Source organism: Haliotis rufescens, unplaced genomic scaffold (genome assembly GCF_023055435.1).
Source record: "Haliotis rufescens isolate VD_foot unplaced genomic scaffold, xgHalRufe1.0.p SCAF_3, whole genome shotgun sequence".
In the NCBI taxonomy this organism is placed as follows: domain Eukaryota; kingdom Metazoa; phylum Mollusca; class Gastropoda; order Lepetellida; family Haliotidae; genus Haliotis; species Haliotis rufescens.
Window position 1 is genome coordinate 449,117 of NW_025964001.1, and position 16,549 is coordinate 465,665.

Genomic DNA, 16,549 nt, shown 5'->3' on the forward strand with positions numbered 1-16,549 from the left:
AGCTGCTAGGATTGAGAGTGATCAACAGAGCTGCTAGGACTGAGTGAGTGAGTGATCAACAGGGCTGCTAGGACTGAGTTAGTGCGTAAACTCTGCTTATGCCAGTCACTGAATTACAGGTTTCATTTCAGAAATCTATTGCATGAATAGTATCAGCTTAATAATAGGCAAGATATATCAACCTCTTATTACATCACAGCATGTACAATCATTAGAGAGAAGTTGAGAAGTTTGATGTGGGACGGTTGTAGGAATAAAAAATGAGTGAAAAAGCGGTCACTAGACATACCCGGTACACAGAAACTATGCTACTTTATAAATGAAGATGTAGGATTCACTTGACAAACGTTCTTTGTGGGTGTCAACATTTTCACAATTAAGCCTCAAGACACAAAACTTGAGCAATTCAGTTTTTTATATCTTACATTGGCCTTTTGAACAGATTCCTTGGACGCCTTATCACAGAGACTGTATTCATAACAAAAAACAAATTTGCACAGATTGATATACACATATTTATTGTAAACTCATAAATAGTATCAATAATTGTGACCCATATTCCAATCTTTTCAATCATAGTAAATTGTAATAGTACATATTTGTATATTTCTAAAGGAACAACATACAAGATATTTTTCATAGCCATTACAAAACAATACTGATCATATGCCATTATTATTCAACTAAATCTACAGTCCATCTACAGAGAGTAACTACTTCTGTGACACAATGTTACACACTGTGTTAGTACAATCTCATCAATATCAGACCTCTTACTCTGATACGAAGCCTCAGTGTAAAGATCTGAGGACATCATTGCAGGTTGTGTTAGATGGACCCTGGTTGAACAAAGCCCATTCTGTCATCAAGGCTGTCCGGGTTCTTGAGTCAATCAGATGTCCGTTTTCTAAAAGGATTCTGCTTCATTTTTTTACCTCTTCGATTCGGAAATTCCGATCTTAGTGAAAGAAAAATGCCACAAGACACAAATATACCTTCCACAAGAACTATTCAGGGTGTAGAGCTCAAGGTGCTCAGAATGACAGGATTTAACACATATATCAACAACAAAATAATAGCACAGATTTATTTTCTATATTTGGAACTTCACGATTATATTTGTTTTCTGTCTTCTAGTGGCAATCTAGAAGCTGTAGTATCAATGACAGCAGAGTTGATGGATTACAACTTCTTTTTTGTTTAATGCAACATTTTGGTACAGATGCTAGTACTCTTATCAAGCACTTAAGTCAACTCTGTCGTCATTAATATTTGTTTTCGATACAGAAATCATATATGCATGTCTGTATGCTTTGCTTGCAAAGTGAATTTAGAAGCCTCAATGCTGATGGCTAAATAGAAAGTTTGCCCAACATGACCTTATATGGAGAGGTCCACAAATCTTCATGCAGAGAGGTATCATGTCGAAAGAAAAGATTTTAAAGAAATTACTTAAAAGTATAGTGTTCTAGTGATAGGGCAAGTCCGTTGGGCCAAATATATTCAATGGTCACAAAGACGATCTACATATAAATGGATTAATCAGTCAACTTGAAAGTCATACATGGATAAAATAATCCCATATCTGGTTCTCAGGCAGAAGAAAAAGTGTTTTAATGACAAGTGCTTTGCCCAATGACCAAGAACATATTTTATTTTAGCTGTATGATCTGCCAGTGCCCACAAGGAGTAATAGGCTAACTGGTTAATATTCTGGGGATGTTGGGGCAGGCCTGGGGATTTTGTTTCAGACAGAATATAATGTTCAGTTACCTATTTATTTTGGGGAGGTAAAACCTGATGAAGAAATTATTTATTTTAAGTATTTCTGAGATCAGATTATTTTTTTTTTAAATGTCACAGACCCCACTCCTCCAGGATAACCCACACCCCCTCCAGAACATCAAATAGACAGCCTGTCACTACCAACATCCCTATAGATGTCTCATCATGTTTACAGATCACACAGATGTTACATCTTGCACACCACAGGTTAACACCACAGAGTCCAGTATATCTCTGACACTTCTGTATCAAAATGATCAACATCATTCAGATATTGCTCTTTACCCACTCCATACGAGTTGTGTCTCATATTACAGATAATTGAATCCTAAATGCATAACAATATCAACAAGTCCATAACATGCACCTGCACACTGTGAAATAACCTATACCTCAGGATTACAGCTGAAATCTACAAATGTCGACGCTGACAGAGTAAACTGCCTTCAAATTCCTACATTCAGACCCCATATCTCTGATGCTGAGCCTCCATCAGGATGTCAAGCCAGCATCACAACAAACAAACAAACAATATATACCCAAGTGTATAAATGTAAACATTTTGATCAGTTAGCTGAACACAGACATATTGCACGTGTAGTCAAACAACATGTGTAGGGAGACAAAAATCCCATGGCTACAAGTCCTGGAAATCTCACTTTGTCCACCTTGAGTATACATGTGAGTAAGCAAGGCACAACATCAATGGTTCCAAGGGTGGAGGGTTAAATGTCATTGCATAAGTAAGCTGGAGTATAAGTGCCGTAACCACCAGAAATAGATGCCTCAGTCTCATGCCATGTAACTCCTCGGTCATCAAGTACTTCCTTAGAGTTGACTCTTGTTTATCATAACATAAATAACTTCCACAGCAACTACAACAACTACACTGATAAGTACAAACCAAACTAGGCTGGAAGTCCTTTAAATTGAATATTCAGAATAACAAATATTGATTTCGATTAATAAAATTCAGATAGATTTTCAAAACTCCTAAAGAAATAACAGATAACAGTATTGAGTTCAAAGTTTCACTTCAATATATCAACATTGTTCATATACCGGTAAAAGATTATAGTAAAATTTGTACATCTTAAGTTAATTTTTGTAATGGCTCAGTCTCTTTTCAGTGTTGTTTTTTCTCAATCAAGAGCTGTTACCAGTTGTCAAGGAAGTCAAATCCACTCTTCCTCAGGTCTGCTGCATCCTGAAATGACAACAATAGTTAATACTACCATGACTACTATGAAAATGTTCAGTTTCAACAAAATGATGCACACATCATAGTTTCTCGCAAGCAAATTACCTCCCTTATATCACATGTCACAGAAAACAACAGAACATAACTGTAAACAGAGAATATTGTTTACAACCACTACATCGTAACTGGATTCATTAACTTATAATCCATATGACTGAAATGTTTGTGCATGTGTCAGAACTGTTTTATCTGTTTAAAATTTTACTCTTGAACAAGACTGGCATTGGACTCCCTTTATTGATCTTAAGGCTAAAACCACAATTTTAAACATATTCAAAAATAATGAAATAGAGATGAGCAGACAATTGCTGCAGCATAAATTTAGGCCAATGATTTAGGCATAATTTTTCGTTAACATACCCTTTCATCTGAGGTCTCCACTGCCACAAAGATGACCTCTTCCTTTTCGGCTACACTAAGATCTGGTTGATTGGGCAATAGTCTGGCTGTGTGGTCAGGTGTGCTCTCCGCAGATTGGTCAGAACTCTCCATACCACGGTCCATCGTCATGGCTGGGGGTTCTTCCGTCACCGGCTCTTGGTGAGGAGGCTCCATTAATTCTGTCACTGGGTCTTCATGAGAAGTGTCTATTAAATCTGTCGCTGGCTCTTCATGAGAGGAGTCTAAAGAATACATGAGAAGTAATTTATTCTAATGTAAAAACACATCCATTTTGTTGTCATCCTTAATTATGCTAACCATTTCATGATGTTGTTAAATTTTATGAAATTATGAGTTTCTTGTTCACTGATTACACTTCAATACTTATCAAGCCATCATATTATGCATGAGTGTTGAACAAACATGTCATTGGTAAAAATCAATAAAAATATAAAAAAAATTCAATAGAGAATAACCAACAAGCTTCATGTAGGGATTATCTGTCCCGAGTGAACGAATGGTGTTAATCCCGAGACTTTTGCATGGGACTTACAGCATTCATTCAAGAGGGAGGGCAGTGGGTTTGCCTCGTGGTTAAAGCATTCACTCACACCGAAGACCCAGGTTTGATTCCCCAAATGGGTACAATGTGTGAAGCTCATTTCTGGTGTCCCCCGCCGTGATATTGCTGGAATATTGCTAAAAGCAGCATAAAGCATACTCACTCACTTACGCATTCACAAGGGAAGGACAAGCCGTAATTCTGAGCAGGTTATTCGATATATTACTCATTGATATTTTAAGAGAGAAAAATGAAGAAAAAAGTGTATAAAATGTCAACCGTACACGGCAACTCCACTGAAGGCAGCCTATTGTTCACATAACAAAATGTAATCAACATGATCAACTCATGACATCATGAACAATGGACGATGTCATACCATGTTTCTTAACAATGAAGCACTGTGCCATCATATGGCTTCAATTGACCAATCAGCATTGAGGAATGCTAAAATGCACATGTGCAAGTATCGGAAAGTTATTACACATTCAACCCTTATCACATGCTTATGGGTAATATTAATTGATATGACAAACAAAACATGAACAACATACCGTCTTGCATGTCTTGTGATTCTTGACCAACAAAAGTTGACCATTCGTTTGCCATTACTGGATTACAGAATGCATTGTTGGTCTCGTCCACTGTCTCCTGGATGATCAGTTTCTCTGTGGTCTCAGTGTCAATTTCGGACTTGGAAAATGTGACTTTCTTTGGAATTGGAGATTTTGTCTTCTTCGCCTTTTCTGAGGTGTCTGAATGTGCTACGGAATCACTAATCACACTACCTGAGCGTTCCGAGCGACACTGATCACTGATGATACTCCCCGAACACTCGGATGTTCCGTACCTGGGTGTTCCCCGTACATCCTGCACGCTGCCCTCGAAGGCTGGGTTGTCCTCTTCAAGGGGGCTGCTGGCTCTAGACGTGGGTTTGCTTGTCCGTGTGTCCAGATAGGTTTGGTATTCAGACAGCAGATCACAAGTCCACCTGTCCTCACTGTAAACAAACTGCGCTGGAGCAAGTTTCTCGGGAACAGCCTCTTCAGTCTCAGTTTCAGTACTGCCAGATTTCGGCTTTTTACCTTTTGTTGGTGGTTTGTATAGATTCTCAGGTTCAAAGTCTGACAATGTCAGATCCTGTTGGCTCTGTAAAAATGAATTTTAAAATTTGTCACAATAAATAGATTCCATTTGCTTAAATTATGATTTGGATATACATATACAACTGATACTGAGACCAAAATGTGTAAATGTGATGTCAAGCAGTTACCATGACAAAAAATGACAAGCCTCTGATTTACAACAGTTCAGGTATAAAACGTAGAGGTTTAATCATATCATTGCCAGACAATAAAGTTTATCCAGAAAATTATGTTCAAACACTATTAATTATACTTAGATATAATAACGAATGAACATTTCACCTTGCTTTTCCAAGAAAATGGTCCCGAGTGAGCATCTCTCCATGTACGCAACTGCAAAAAGAAAAGAACATAAACCATGATAATGACAAACAGTAATATTCAAGCATATTATACAGCTGCTAAGATAACATCTTTCAAGTATGTCTTTTGGTATGTTTTTGTAAGTGCAAACTCTTCACATACACAATGGAAAATTGTGTTTGATTAATTATTATTTTACCCCCAACACATGACTAGCGATATTGACCTTCTCAGTTCATTTACTAATAAAGCTTGTCACTGTTCAGGTGAGGACAGGTGAAATGGGGTCTAGTGTCGCGTCCAAGATTACTGCACTTATATAGCTATGTGCATGCATGTGTGTGGCTGATTGTACGAGTATAGCGCTAGCCAACTAATATACCATGTCGCAGATTACCATGAATACCCCACTTAGACACAGAATACTGACTTCAAGCCAACAGTCCTTGTTTTAGCCCCTTAATGCCAAGCACCAGGCAGGGTAACAACAAGTACCTTCTTTTAACATCTTTTGGTATGAGCCTTGGGATTGAACCCCGGACCTTCCGATCTCTGGGTGGACACTCTAGCACTAAACCACAGAGGCAGTTGTGTCACTGTACAGAGACTATATCTGAGCTGGGGTACTGCACATAACCAGGCAGATGTTTTGGGATTCCAATCAACACCTTAAGGGTAGAGAAGGATGAAACAGCTTCAAGCAGGCAATGCAAATGAGCTAAAGGGACAGGACATCGACCGTTCTGAAGCTTAGCTCAATTCTGCTCGCCTTATTCCGTTTCTGTTCCAGTGACCATACCACGGGTGTAGGCTAGGCTAGGCTAGGCACATGACTAGACTTTTCTCTTGCCTGTAAACAAATGCACATATTCTGAAATATGAACACATGGCCTTTTGGTGCTATGCATATTGTTTTGCATAATTATATAGATATACTACAACAACTACGACAGTGAGGTGCATAACAATATAGTTTTACACATCAAAGTGACCGTATCGCTTGCTATTCGAAGGACTTCGATGACAGGATGTGGAGGATAAATACTCTAATCTAAATAGTTTTTCACATTTTAGGATATTTTCTCAATGATAGTTAACCATTTCATGACGTCTGTTGATCTAAATGTGTAGACTCGTCCAAAATGAAACAAATGAAGAACACATAAATGGACTGTGTAAGATGTGACAGAGCAAAGACATATACGTCTTTGGACAGAGCTACTCGGCTGGCCGCAAGGAACCCTGGGTAGGAGAGTGATTGGCTTCATATGACCAAGGCATATTTATGATGTAATCTAGGCTATGATAAGCACTGGCTTATAACCCAATCAAGCTGGCAATTAGCATCTTGTAACTCAGCTGTAAGAAAAACACCCAAGCTAGCTCTCTAATTTGCCTCTATTAAAACACACATGACTGAAGCCAGTTTACTCTGCACAGCACTTGCGTTGTTGGTTTCAGTGTGCGGAGCTTTATTGTTTTCATTTGAGAAATGAATCAGGCATGTGACGTCATCTCGGAAATAATTTCATGCATGATTTAAAACCACACAGAACCGTCAACATACTGAGTGAGTGAGTGAGTGAGTATGGTTTTACGCCGCTTTTAGCAATATTCCAGCAATATCACGGCGGGGGACACCAGAAACGGGCTTCACACATTGTGCCCATGTCGGGAATCGAACCCGGGTCTACGGCGTGACGAGCAAATGCTTTAACCACTTAGGCTACCCGACGGCCCCTTTAAGTAGCCAATGCTTTGCTACAGGACCATCAAAACTATCACACATAATCATGATAATAGTGATCATTTACCTAGCGATTACTACTTGATTATTTTACATCTGTACAATCATAGGATCATTCTTTGGAACTATGGGCTCATCACTGTTTCCACAAAATACAGATTTAGATCAGATAAACTGTATTCGGTCTGAGAAGGTCAGAAAGCTAATTCAAACTCACGCCAAATCCTGTTGATCAGAGAGGGATGCCAAACAATAAAACAGCAAAAGGGGGTGCTTGGACGGCAAAGGGATCCAAGGACCAAGGACAGTATTAGGGGTGTCCTATATTAACCCTTACAAAACTTCCCTCAATGACCAAAAAGGTATGTAAGATCAGAGAAGCATGGGCACATAGATCATATACATCTTTGGCCTAATGCAAACCTTCATGTTGAGCTTTGTTCTTACCATTAACAAGCAGACCCTGATCAGTGTTTTAAACAGATAAAATATTGGAGATATTTGAGAATGCTACTATTTAAAAAAAACTAGCTCAATCAATTACAGTGCACAATTGTGATAAATTTAGTAAACAAAACCACAGTGACAAAGAAAAAGGTTCGTTTTAAGGTGTGGCACTATCCTAGCTTGCCCCGTTTTAAACAGCTAAGACGACATTGCTAGCCCAATGCTAGGGTATTATTCGAGGGATGAAAGAATAAAAAGTTACAATTTGTGTTCATACTGGTAGGTGATGTCTTCTTTAATTCAGCAATATCCCAACAGGAAAAATAGAGAGTCCTCAATGGGCACATACAAAATATTGAATCGACATCCAGAAGTTGAGCCAGGTAAAATCAAGTGCACCCTTCGTCCCACTATTGCCCGTCATCATCAGATTTGCAAATTGTACAATTTCAGTTTTGCTTACATCATTTTCATCGACCATGATCTTCTCCCCATTAGGAATCATAAGTTTGGGGAAAGATGGTGGGAAGTCGGAAGCAGACGCCTCATCTTGATACTGGCGTCTTATTTCAGTGTCCACAAAATAGTCATCAATAATTTCTTCTTGTTCATCGACAGACAGGCTGTTCCATCTATTTCCCAGGTAAGACTTTATGTCCTCAGACTGTCTAAATGCGCGATTTCCAGGAAATTTATGCCAGGCAAAATAAGCTGGCACATCCGTGGTCGCCATTTTGCTTTTGGATAACGGGTTGTCTCCCTTTGATTAAGGTTTTCATAAAATATGGACTAGCCGATTTGCGGAAAGTAATGGTAATGAGACCCGCAAAATGTCACGAGGCCACAATAAATGGTTATATTCGCAACACAATGTCGTGATAAGGTATGAGAGGATGACGATCGTTTTAAAATGATAACAGATTCACCATTATCTGCTGAGACACCGTGCAGAAGAAACTCGAATACGATACATACTTCAACCATGAGAAGCATTTGGCTTTTCATTTGGTTTCTCCATGATGAATCTGTCTTATTAACCTCTCTTGCAGAGCTGCCTCGTACATATTACATATAACATAACATGTAATACATTCAGCACATCAGACCTGGATCCATTGCCCTTTCATAAATTAAATAGTTACCCCAGGCAAGAGAAATCAAATTTGAACCACCATGTAGACACCAACGTCTGAGTAAACACGCACGCGCACGCGCACGCGCACGCACACACAGGAGGTAGGGATGAATGCTAGTAATGTCATGACAGCTAGCTGACACGTCGTCGGTGCTACCACTAGTTATACCTTTAACCTAGACATCAACTGAGCATCGGATGAATAAATACACCACACTGTTAGTTCCCGTACAGATTAGGGTTATTTAGGTTTTTAGTATATGAACTGAATTGTCTGAATGTCAGAGGTATTTGCTGAGTGAGTGAATTTGGTGTAACGCCGCTTGACCAACATTCCAGTTATAGCACGACGTGGCAGCTTAATGTGGGAGGAAATCACGAAGTGGTGCAGGTCTTAGAGCTTTACCACTTTGGTGAAATCCACGAGTACGGATATGGTGCTGACAAACCTAGAAACACAATCGGACCGAACCGGGATTCGAACCCACGATCATTGGTGTCTGTCATGCCCAATGGACGCAAGTCTGCAGAGTTAACTGCGGCGCCTTAAACGACTTTCAAAAAGTTGTTTTCATTCAATTTACGCCTGAAGAAATTACGCGTTATAATACGGCTGTAAAACGGCCTATGTCTTTGCATAGTATTACATGTCTTTGGATGGATGTAAATATCAATATATGAAATATATACAGAAATGGGATCGAGATAAACAAGACGTGACAGAAAACTCGCTGGAATCAGGAAATGGCACACATTTTGTACTTTGTTGTTTAACGCCCCAGTCAGCAATATATTCCAGGTATATGACGGCTGTCTGTAACTAATCGAGTCGACCAGACAAACCAGTGATTGACATCTTGAACATGGATCTACGCAATTGGGATAGGATGACATGCATCAATCAAGTCAGCGAGCCTGACCACCCGATCCCGTTAATCGCCTCTTACGACAAGCATGGGTTGCTGAAGACCTTTTCTACCCGGATCTTCACGAGGGACAAGCATGGGTTGCTGAAGACCTATTCTAACCCGGATCTTCACGGGTCGTGATGGCTCACAAAACGTGGCAGAAGACTCGCTGGATTCTGGAGATGTGTATTTACAGGCCGCCGTCATATATAATCGCAGAGAGTGAGGCGCTAAACAACAAACAAACAATGTAGCTCTCGCTCTGGGGATGTCCGAACTTGTCATGGAGGATCACAAGATCTGTCCACAACTGATTTAGTTCACTGATGACTTTGGCCGGTGTCACTCTGGGGTATGCATGGAGCCCCAAGTAACAGAACAGTTTCTAGGATTGATACGCAACCTCAGCAGCACGCTTGAAAGTCTGAACGCGGCAGTGACAGTATGCAACTGGGTAGTCCTTGTCGTCAACCACAAACACGCATGAGTTGATTACCTGTTGATTGTTTACGGGCAGGAGTGTGACAACGATTTGCGGTGATACAGGCGAGGCACAGGCGGGGCATTGAAGACACCAGGTGATTGAGGGGTAGTTGTTCCAAATGTCAGCCAATGATTGGCACAACTCAGCTGGCGTTACCGGCTGGTTCTGGTCCTGTCGTAGGCTTTGGACCTTCTCATCCCAAACATGTTCTATGGGGCAAAGGTCTGGATAAACCACCGGCCATGGCAGTACAGCAATTTTAAGCTGCCTCAAAAAGCATGTTTCAACCACATATTGAACCGTTGGTTGGTTGGTTGGTTGTTGCATAACGACGCACTCAGCAATATTCCAGCTATATGACGGCGATCTGTAAATAATCGAGTCTGGACCAGACAATCCAGTGATTGGCATCATGAGCATCGATCCACGCAATTGGGACGGTTTGGGTTTTGTATCGAGATTAAATATTTCTTGAGCTACAGCTACAAAATCAGATATTTTATATATATAAACCAGTTAACTATGAGCCTGAATTACATTTGAAGAAAAACACCTTGCAACAATGTAATATTTGTAGCAGGCACTTTTTTTATTTCCACAAGCAAAATTATTTTTTGAAAGAATTTTCGGGAACAATTATTTTCGATTGAATAACACCGGCCTCAGCAATATTCCAGCTATATGACAGCGGTCTGTAAATAATTGCGCCTGGACCAAACCATCCAGTGATTGATATCATGAGTATCTATTCATGCAATTGGGATACGATGACATGCATCAACCATGTCAGCGAGCCTGACCACCCGATCCCGTCAGTCGCTTCTCTTGACAAGCATAGTCTCGTCTTAGGACAAGTATGGTTTGAAGACCTATTCTAACCCAGGTCTTCACGGATCACCAGAACATGTAGGGACGACGTATATTCTCTGCGTGAACCAGAAAATACATATTTACTCTACAAATTCCAGGGATTATATACAGCGTGGCATCTCGAGACCCCAGTCTGATTCTTGACGGCACCCGGGTGCTCGCATCTCGAAACCTTTGTCTGATTCTCTCCGACCCCCATCTACTGGGATCCCTTGACCCCCGGCTGATTCTCCCCGACCCCAATCTACTGGGATCACTAGACCCTCGGCTGATTCTCCCCGACTCCCATCTACTGGGATCACTAGACACTCGGCTGATTCTCCCGGACCCCCATCTACTGGGATCCCTTGACCCTCGGCTGATTCTCCCCGACCCCCATCTACTGGGATCCCTTGACCACCGGCTGATTCTCCCCGACCCCCATCTACTGGGATCACTAGACCCTCGGCTGATTCTCTCCGACCCCCATCTACTGGGATCCCTTGACCACCGGCTGATTCTCTCCGATTCCCATCTACTGGGATCCCTAGACCACCGGCTGATTCTCCCCGACCCCCATCTACTGGGATCCCTTGACCACCGGCTGATTCTCTCCGATCCCCATCTACTGGAATCCCTTGACCACCGGCTGATTCTCTCCGATCCCCATCTCCTGGGATCCCTTGACCCTCGGCTGATTCTCTCCGACCCCCATCTACTGGGATCCCTTGACCCTCGGCTGATTCTCCCCGACCCCCATCTACTGGGATCCCTTGACCACCGGCTGATTCTCCCCGACCCCCATCTACTGGGATCCCTTGACCACCGGCTGATTCTCTCCGACCCCCATCTACTGGGATCACTAGACCCTCGGCTGATTCTCCCCGACTCCCATCTACTGGGATCCCTTGACCCTCGGCTGATTCTCCCCGACTCCCATCTACTGGGATCACTAGACACTCGGCTGATTCTCCCGGACCCCCATCTACTGGGATCCCTTGACCCTCGGCTGATTCTCCCCGACCCCCATCTACTGGGATCCCTTGACCACCGGCTGATTCTCCCCGACCCCCATCTACTGGGATCACTAGACCCTCGGCTGATTCTCTCCGACCCCCATCTACTGGGATCCCTTGACCACCGGCTGATTCTCTCCGATTCCCATCTACTGGGATCCCTAGACCACCGGCTGATTCTCCCCGACCCCCATCTACTGGGATCCCTTGACCACCGGCTGATTCTCTCCGATCCCCATCTACTGGAATCCCTTGACCACCGGCTGATTCTCTCCGATCCCCATCTCCTGGGATCCCTTGACCCTCGGCTGATTCTCTCCGACCCCCATCTACTGGGATCCCTTGACCCTCGGCTGATTCTCCCCGACCCCCATCTACTCGGATCCCTTGACCACCGGCTGATTCTCCCCGACCCCCATCTACTGGGATCCCTTGACCACCGGCTGATTCTCTCCGACCCCCATCTACTGGGATCCCTTGACCACCGGCTGATTCTCCCCGACCCCCATCTACTGGGATCCCTAGACCACCGGCTGATTCTCCCCGACCCCCATCTACTGGGATCCCTTGACCACCGGCTGATTCTCTCCGACCCCTATCTACTGGGATCCCTTGACCACCGGCTGATTCTCTCCGACCCCCATCTACTGGGATCCCTTGACCCTCGGCTGATTCTCCCCGACCCCCATCTACTGGGATCCCTTGACCACCGGCTGATTCTCTCCGACCCCCATCTACTGGGATCCCTAGACCACCGGCTGATTCTCCCCGACCCCCATCTACTGGGATCCCTTGACCCTCGGCTGATTCTCCCCGACCCCCATCTACTGGGATCCCTTGACCACCGGCTGATTCTCCCCGACCCCCATCTACTGGGATCCCTTGACCACCGGCTGATTCTCCCCGACCCCCATCTACTGGGACCCCTTGACCACCGGCTGATTCTCCCCGACCCCCATCTACTGGGATCCCTTGACCCTCGGCTGATTCTCTCCGACCCCCATCTACTGGGATCCCTTGACCCTCGGCTGATTCTCTCCGACCCCCATCTACTGGGATCCCTTGACCACCGGCTGATTCTCCCCGACCCCCATCTACTGGGATCCCTTGACCACCGGCTGATTCTCTCCGACCCCCATCTACTGGGATCCCTCGACCCTCGGCTGATTCTCTCCGACCCCCATCTACTGGGATCCCTTGACCCTCGGCTGATTCTCCCCGACCCCCATCTACTGGGATCCCTAGACCCTCGGCTGATTCTCTCCGACCCCCATCTACTGGGATCCCTAGACCCTCGGCTGATTCTCCCAGCCACTCACATCTCGAGACCTTTGTCTGATACCTGCATTTATACATACATGAACGGGTTTAAATATATGGTTACGGTTATACAACTGTCAAACAAACAAGGACGTGCCCTTTGAGGTGATTGGTGTGAAATAGACATGTCCGTGCAGCATGAAATATTGCAGATTCACCGGACACGTGATTTTCGTGATCGACATGTTTTATGCCTGTCTACCTGGCACTAAAGCGTTGTCGTCTGTGATGTATTACGGTTTAAACACTCACACCAATGAACAGACGTAGTTATTATAAGACACGGCTGGTATGAAAAACAAAGAGACAAAACTTGAGGTTCTAGTTGGGACGATGCTGCCACCACGTGCCTGTGAAGGACAATTAGACAGTGAGACCAATCAACAATACTAACTTCTTCTTGCATTATCGCAACAAATCTACAGAGTTGTCTGAAGAGGGATGTGATAAATTACGGAAGCTCTGGAGAAAAGGGAAGTTGTTGTGAGTATGTATCTGTTCAGAAGACAAGCGGTAAGGGGAGAAAACTCTGTCGGTACTATGAAAAACTGTCTGAGATGATAGGGATGTCACCAGTTTAGGTTATTGAATCTGCATGCAAGAGACAAATTGTAAGCGATGATGACAGTGATAGAAATGATATTACCATGGATGTTCTGGACAATGAAGAAGATTAACAACCATTGACGCAAACAGGAAATGTATACCTACTGCAAGAGTACATGTTCACATAAGGATGTTTGTTTGTTTAATACCGCACTTAGCAATATTCCATTAATGTCTGTAATAATCGAATCTGAACCAAAAACTCTAGTGATTGACATCATGAGCATCGATCCATGCAATTGGAATGACATGCAATAAGCAAGTCAGCGAGCCTGACCACCCGATCCCGTTAGTCGCCTCTTGCAACAAGGATGTGTTGCTCATATATTAAAGTTCATGTGGAATTCATATTTTTGGAATATTGCTGTAAGCGGCGTAAAACCAAACTGACTCACTAAATTACAGTGCCTCGGGAACATGTTCAACTGCATGCCCAAACAAATGTGGTTTTGAAAGGGTTTTGGGATATCTAATCTGTTTATTCAGTACATGAGTGGGCCAGCGGCCCATAGTACAATTCGGTTCACCAGACATGTATAAAAATACAACTGTGTACACCTAAATACACAACAGCAAGGCATTCATAGATAAAGAATATTACTTCTGCAGAAATGAATTCCTTAACTTAAAAGCGTGGTAAATATAACAAGCCAGACTTCTAATTGTTGACTGATGCAGAGACGACATAAGTATGTAAAATTGTTCTATTGATGGATTTACATAATATTTTTGAGGAATATATGTCACTCGGAGAGCATAATATTTTTCACAAACCAATACAAAATGGATATCTTGAATCAAACTAACCCGAGCGATACCCTCTTTAATGTGAGCAATCCAACTTCCGCATGAACTGACGTAAGTACCTTTAGCGGCTGGGCACCCGTGTATATGTGGCCTAGCTACTCATGGTGATTCCAGATAAGAACAGGCAATCTGTGCTTGTAAGAACTCTAGCGACTAGATATGGATTGGGTGGTCAGGCTCGGTGAATTGGTTGATACATATTATCGCATGGCTCGATGTTCATGATGTCAATCACTGGATTGTCTGGTCCCGACTCGAGTATTTACAGACCGATGTCTATAGCTGGCTTATTGATGAGTGTGGCGTAAATCACATTATTTAGAAACTAACAAAATGCCTATCCCCTGGGTCTTCGCTGTAGTAGCCTAGCTATGTTGTGCCTAGTTGTATGTGTGTTGTGTAATCTTGTAGGACAGATTCTTATCGCGATATATTCCTGTAATGAAACCTGTCGGATAAAATGTTTTATTAAACCTTTGTGCACTTCAAACGTTTCAATATATCTATCATCTGGAGACACAGCCCTTGGATTTAGATACGGGGGGGATAAACTTTATTTTCGTTTAAATTTCGCGCACTTGTGAACTTGACAGGGTTACTTCCCCTGTTTACACGCATGCGCATTCAAGCGGAATCTCGCCATTTGTGAAAGGAGAAATTTGTTTATCAAACAGGTTGAATTTGCAAAATGGATATAGATCTTAAACGGATGAGATCCAAATAGCTAGATGACTTCGGCATTGTTCTTCAGGAAGACAGCCAGTCATGGCGATATTAAGAAATCAGCGCAGAAAGTCGCAGACCCGAAGAAAGATACCGTTACACGATTGAAACACCTTCGATCTGTTTTGGGTAGGTTGTTTTCTTCATCAACTGTCAAAAGTCAATAATTGCGTTCACTGATTAAATTTCAGAAATTGAATCATAGTTACTATATATAAGTATGTAGCATCATAAAAATCCAGAAATGGCATCAATAAGTGACGCAATTAAATGTTTGCTCATTCAAACTATTTTCTTTGATAAACAAATCTGACAGTGATCATGATGATAGTGAAATGCCTGTTAATTTTCATAGTAATGCATGTCATGCGGTTAAGTATTAATGCAGATGAATGTTGCAAATATCCAAGAATTACACATAAAATATGATAAATGGAGGGCTCCACTTCCCATTTTTAATTACATTTTGCTTAGGCCATTTAATTCTGTCAGATCTAGTGCACAGTTCATCTCAGACTAGCCTAGCTGTTTGTGGTACAGGATCACCTGTCCCATGTCGCTGACATCTATAACATTAGCACTCCTGGGTAATCAATGCAGCTAATTAGAGAGGATATGTCATGATGTCACTCAAAGCAAAGTCTGTTCAACAACTTCTTATACTTTTGTTGCAGAAAACTATGACTGTGTGGAAGGAAAGAAATTTTTCCAGGAAAACTACTCCCACATTTACTACATCTTTTACGACAACTTTGGAGTTGTGGAGAATGATCTGAAACAGAGAGGTAGGAATCCTATCATTGTTATTTTGTTCATTCCTTAATCAAGACATTTATATCCTATGCTGTCATGGCTATGGACTGTGTAAAGAAGGTTCACATGTCTTCCTTAGTTAAAGCCAACATACCTCAAATTACTAATAAAAAAGTAATATAAACATGCAGTCTGGATGAATAGCAATAATATTACAAATGCAGTGTAACACATCATTCAGTTTTTAAGAAAAATCCTGAAACTTTATTGAGTGTCAGTAGCAATTTTATTTTCAACCCTCAATGCATAGGGCATAT

The 16,549-nt window shown here is 42.3% G+C and overlaps 3 protein-coding genes across 11 annotated transcripts in view; 1 reads left to right on the plus strand and 2 right to left on the minus strand.

The window, feature by feature from the left end:
* Positions 1-501: 501 nt before the first annotated feature.
* Positions 502-8,369, minus strand: LOC124140707. The gene is made up of 5 exons (XM_046508402.2): positions 8,095-8,369; positions 5,417-5,467; positions 4,544-5,138; positions 3,407-3,669; positions 502-2,992 (listed from the first exon to the last, which is right to left on the minus strand). Exons 1-5 carry the CDS (start codon positions 8,362-8,364, stop codon positions 2,942-2,944), a joined length of 1,230 nt encoding a protein of 409 aa, XP_046364358.2. The 5' UTR covers positions 8,365-8,369; the 3' UTR covers positions 502-2,941.
* Positions 8,370-11,129: 2,760 nt separating this feature from the next.
* LOC124140736 (ribosome-binding protein 1-like) lies at positions 11,130-13,379 on the minus strand. The gene has a single exon (XM_046508451.2). It carries the CDS (start codon positions 13,377-13,379, stop codon positions 11,130-11,132), a length of 2,250 nt encoding a protein of 749 aa, XP_046364407.2.
* Positions 13,380-15,391: 2,012 nt separating this feature from the next.
* LOC124140708 (ral GTPase-activating protein subunit alpha-1-like) overlaps positions 15,392-16,549 on the plus strand; it is a 94,738-nt gene continuing 93,580 nt past the window's right edge. For all 9 annotated transcript variants that reach the window (XM_046508403.2, XM_048403505.1, XM_046508406.2 and 6 more), the window contains exons 1-2: positions 15,392-15,608; positions 16,154-16,264. In XM_046508403.2, the coding sequence (XP_046364359.2) occupies positions 15,485-15,608; positions 16,154-16,264 (235 nt within the window). In that variant the 5' untranslated portion in view covers positions 15,392-15,484. The remainder of the gene's footprint in view (positions 15,609-16,153; positions 16,265-16,549) is intronic.

Excerpts from the sequence above, each read along its gene's own strand:
- LOC124140736 (XM_046508451.2), bottom strand. The coding sequence starts at position 13,379 with ATGTATAAATGCAGGTATCAGACAAAGGTCTCGAGATGTGAGTGGCTG.
- LOC124140707 (XM_046508402.2), bottom strand. The coding sequence starts at position 8,364 with ATGGCGACCACGGATGTGCCAGCTTATTTTGCCTGGCATAAATTTCCT. Across the intron at positions 5,468-8,094 it reads TCATGGTCGATGAAAATGAT|TTGCGTACATGGAGAGATGC; the intron begins GTAAGCAAAACT and ends TTCTTTTTGCAG. Across the intron at positions 5,139-5,416 it reads CATTTTCTTGGAAAAGCAAG|AGCCAACAGGATCTGACATT; the intron begins GTGAAATGTTCA and ends TCATTTTTACAG.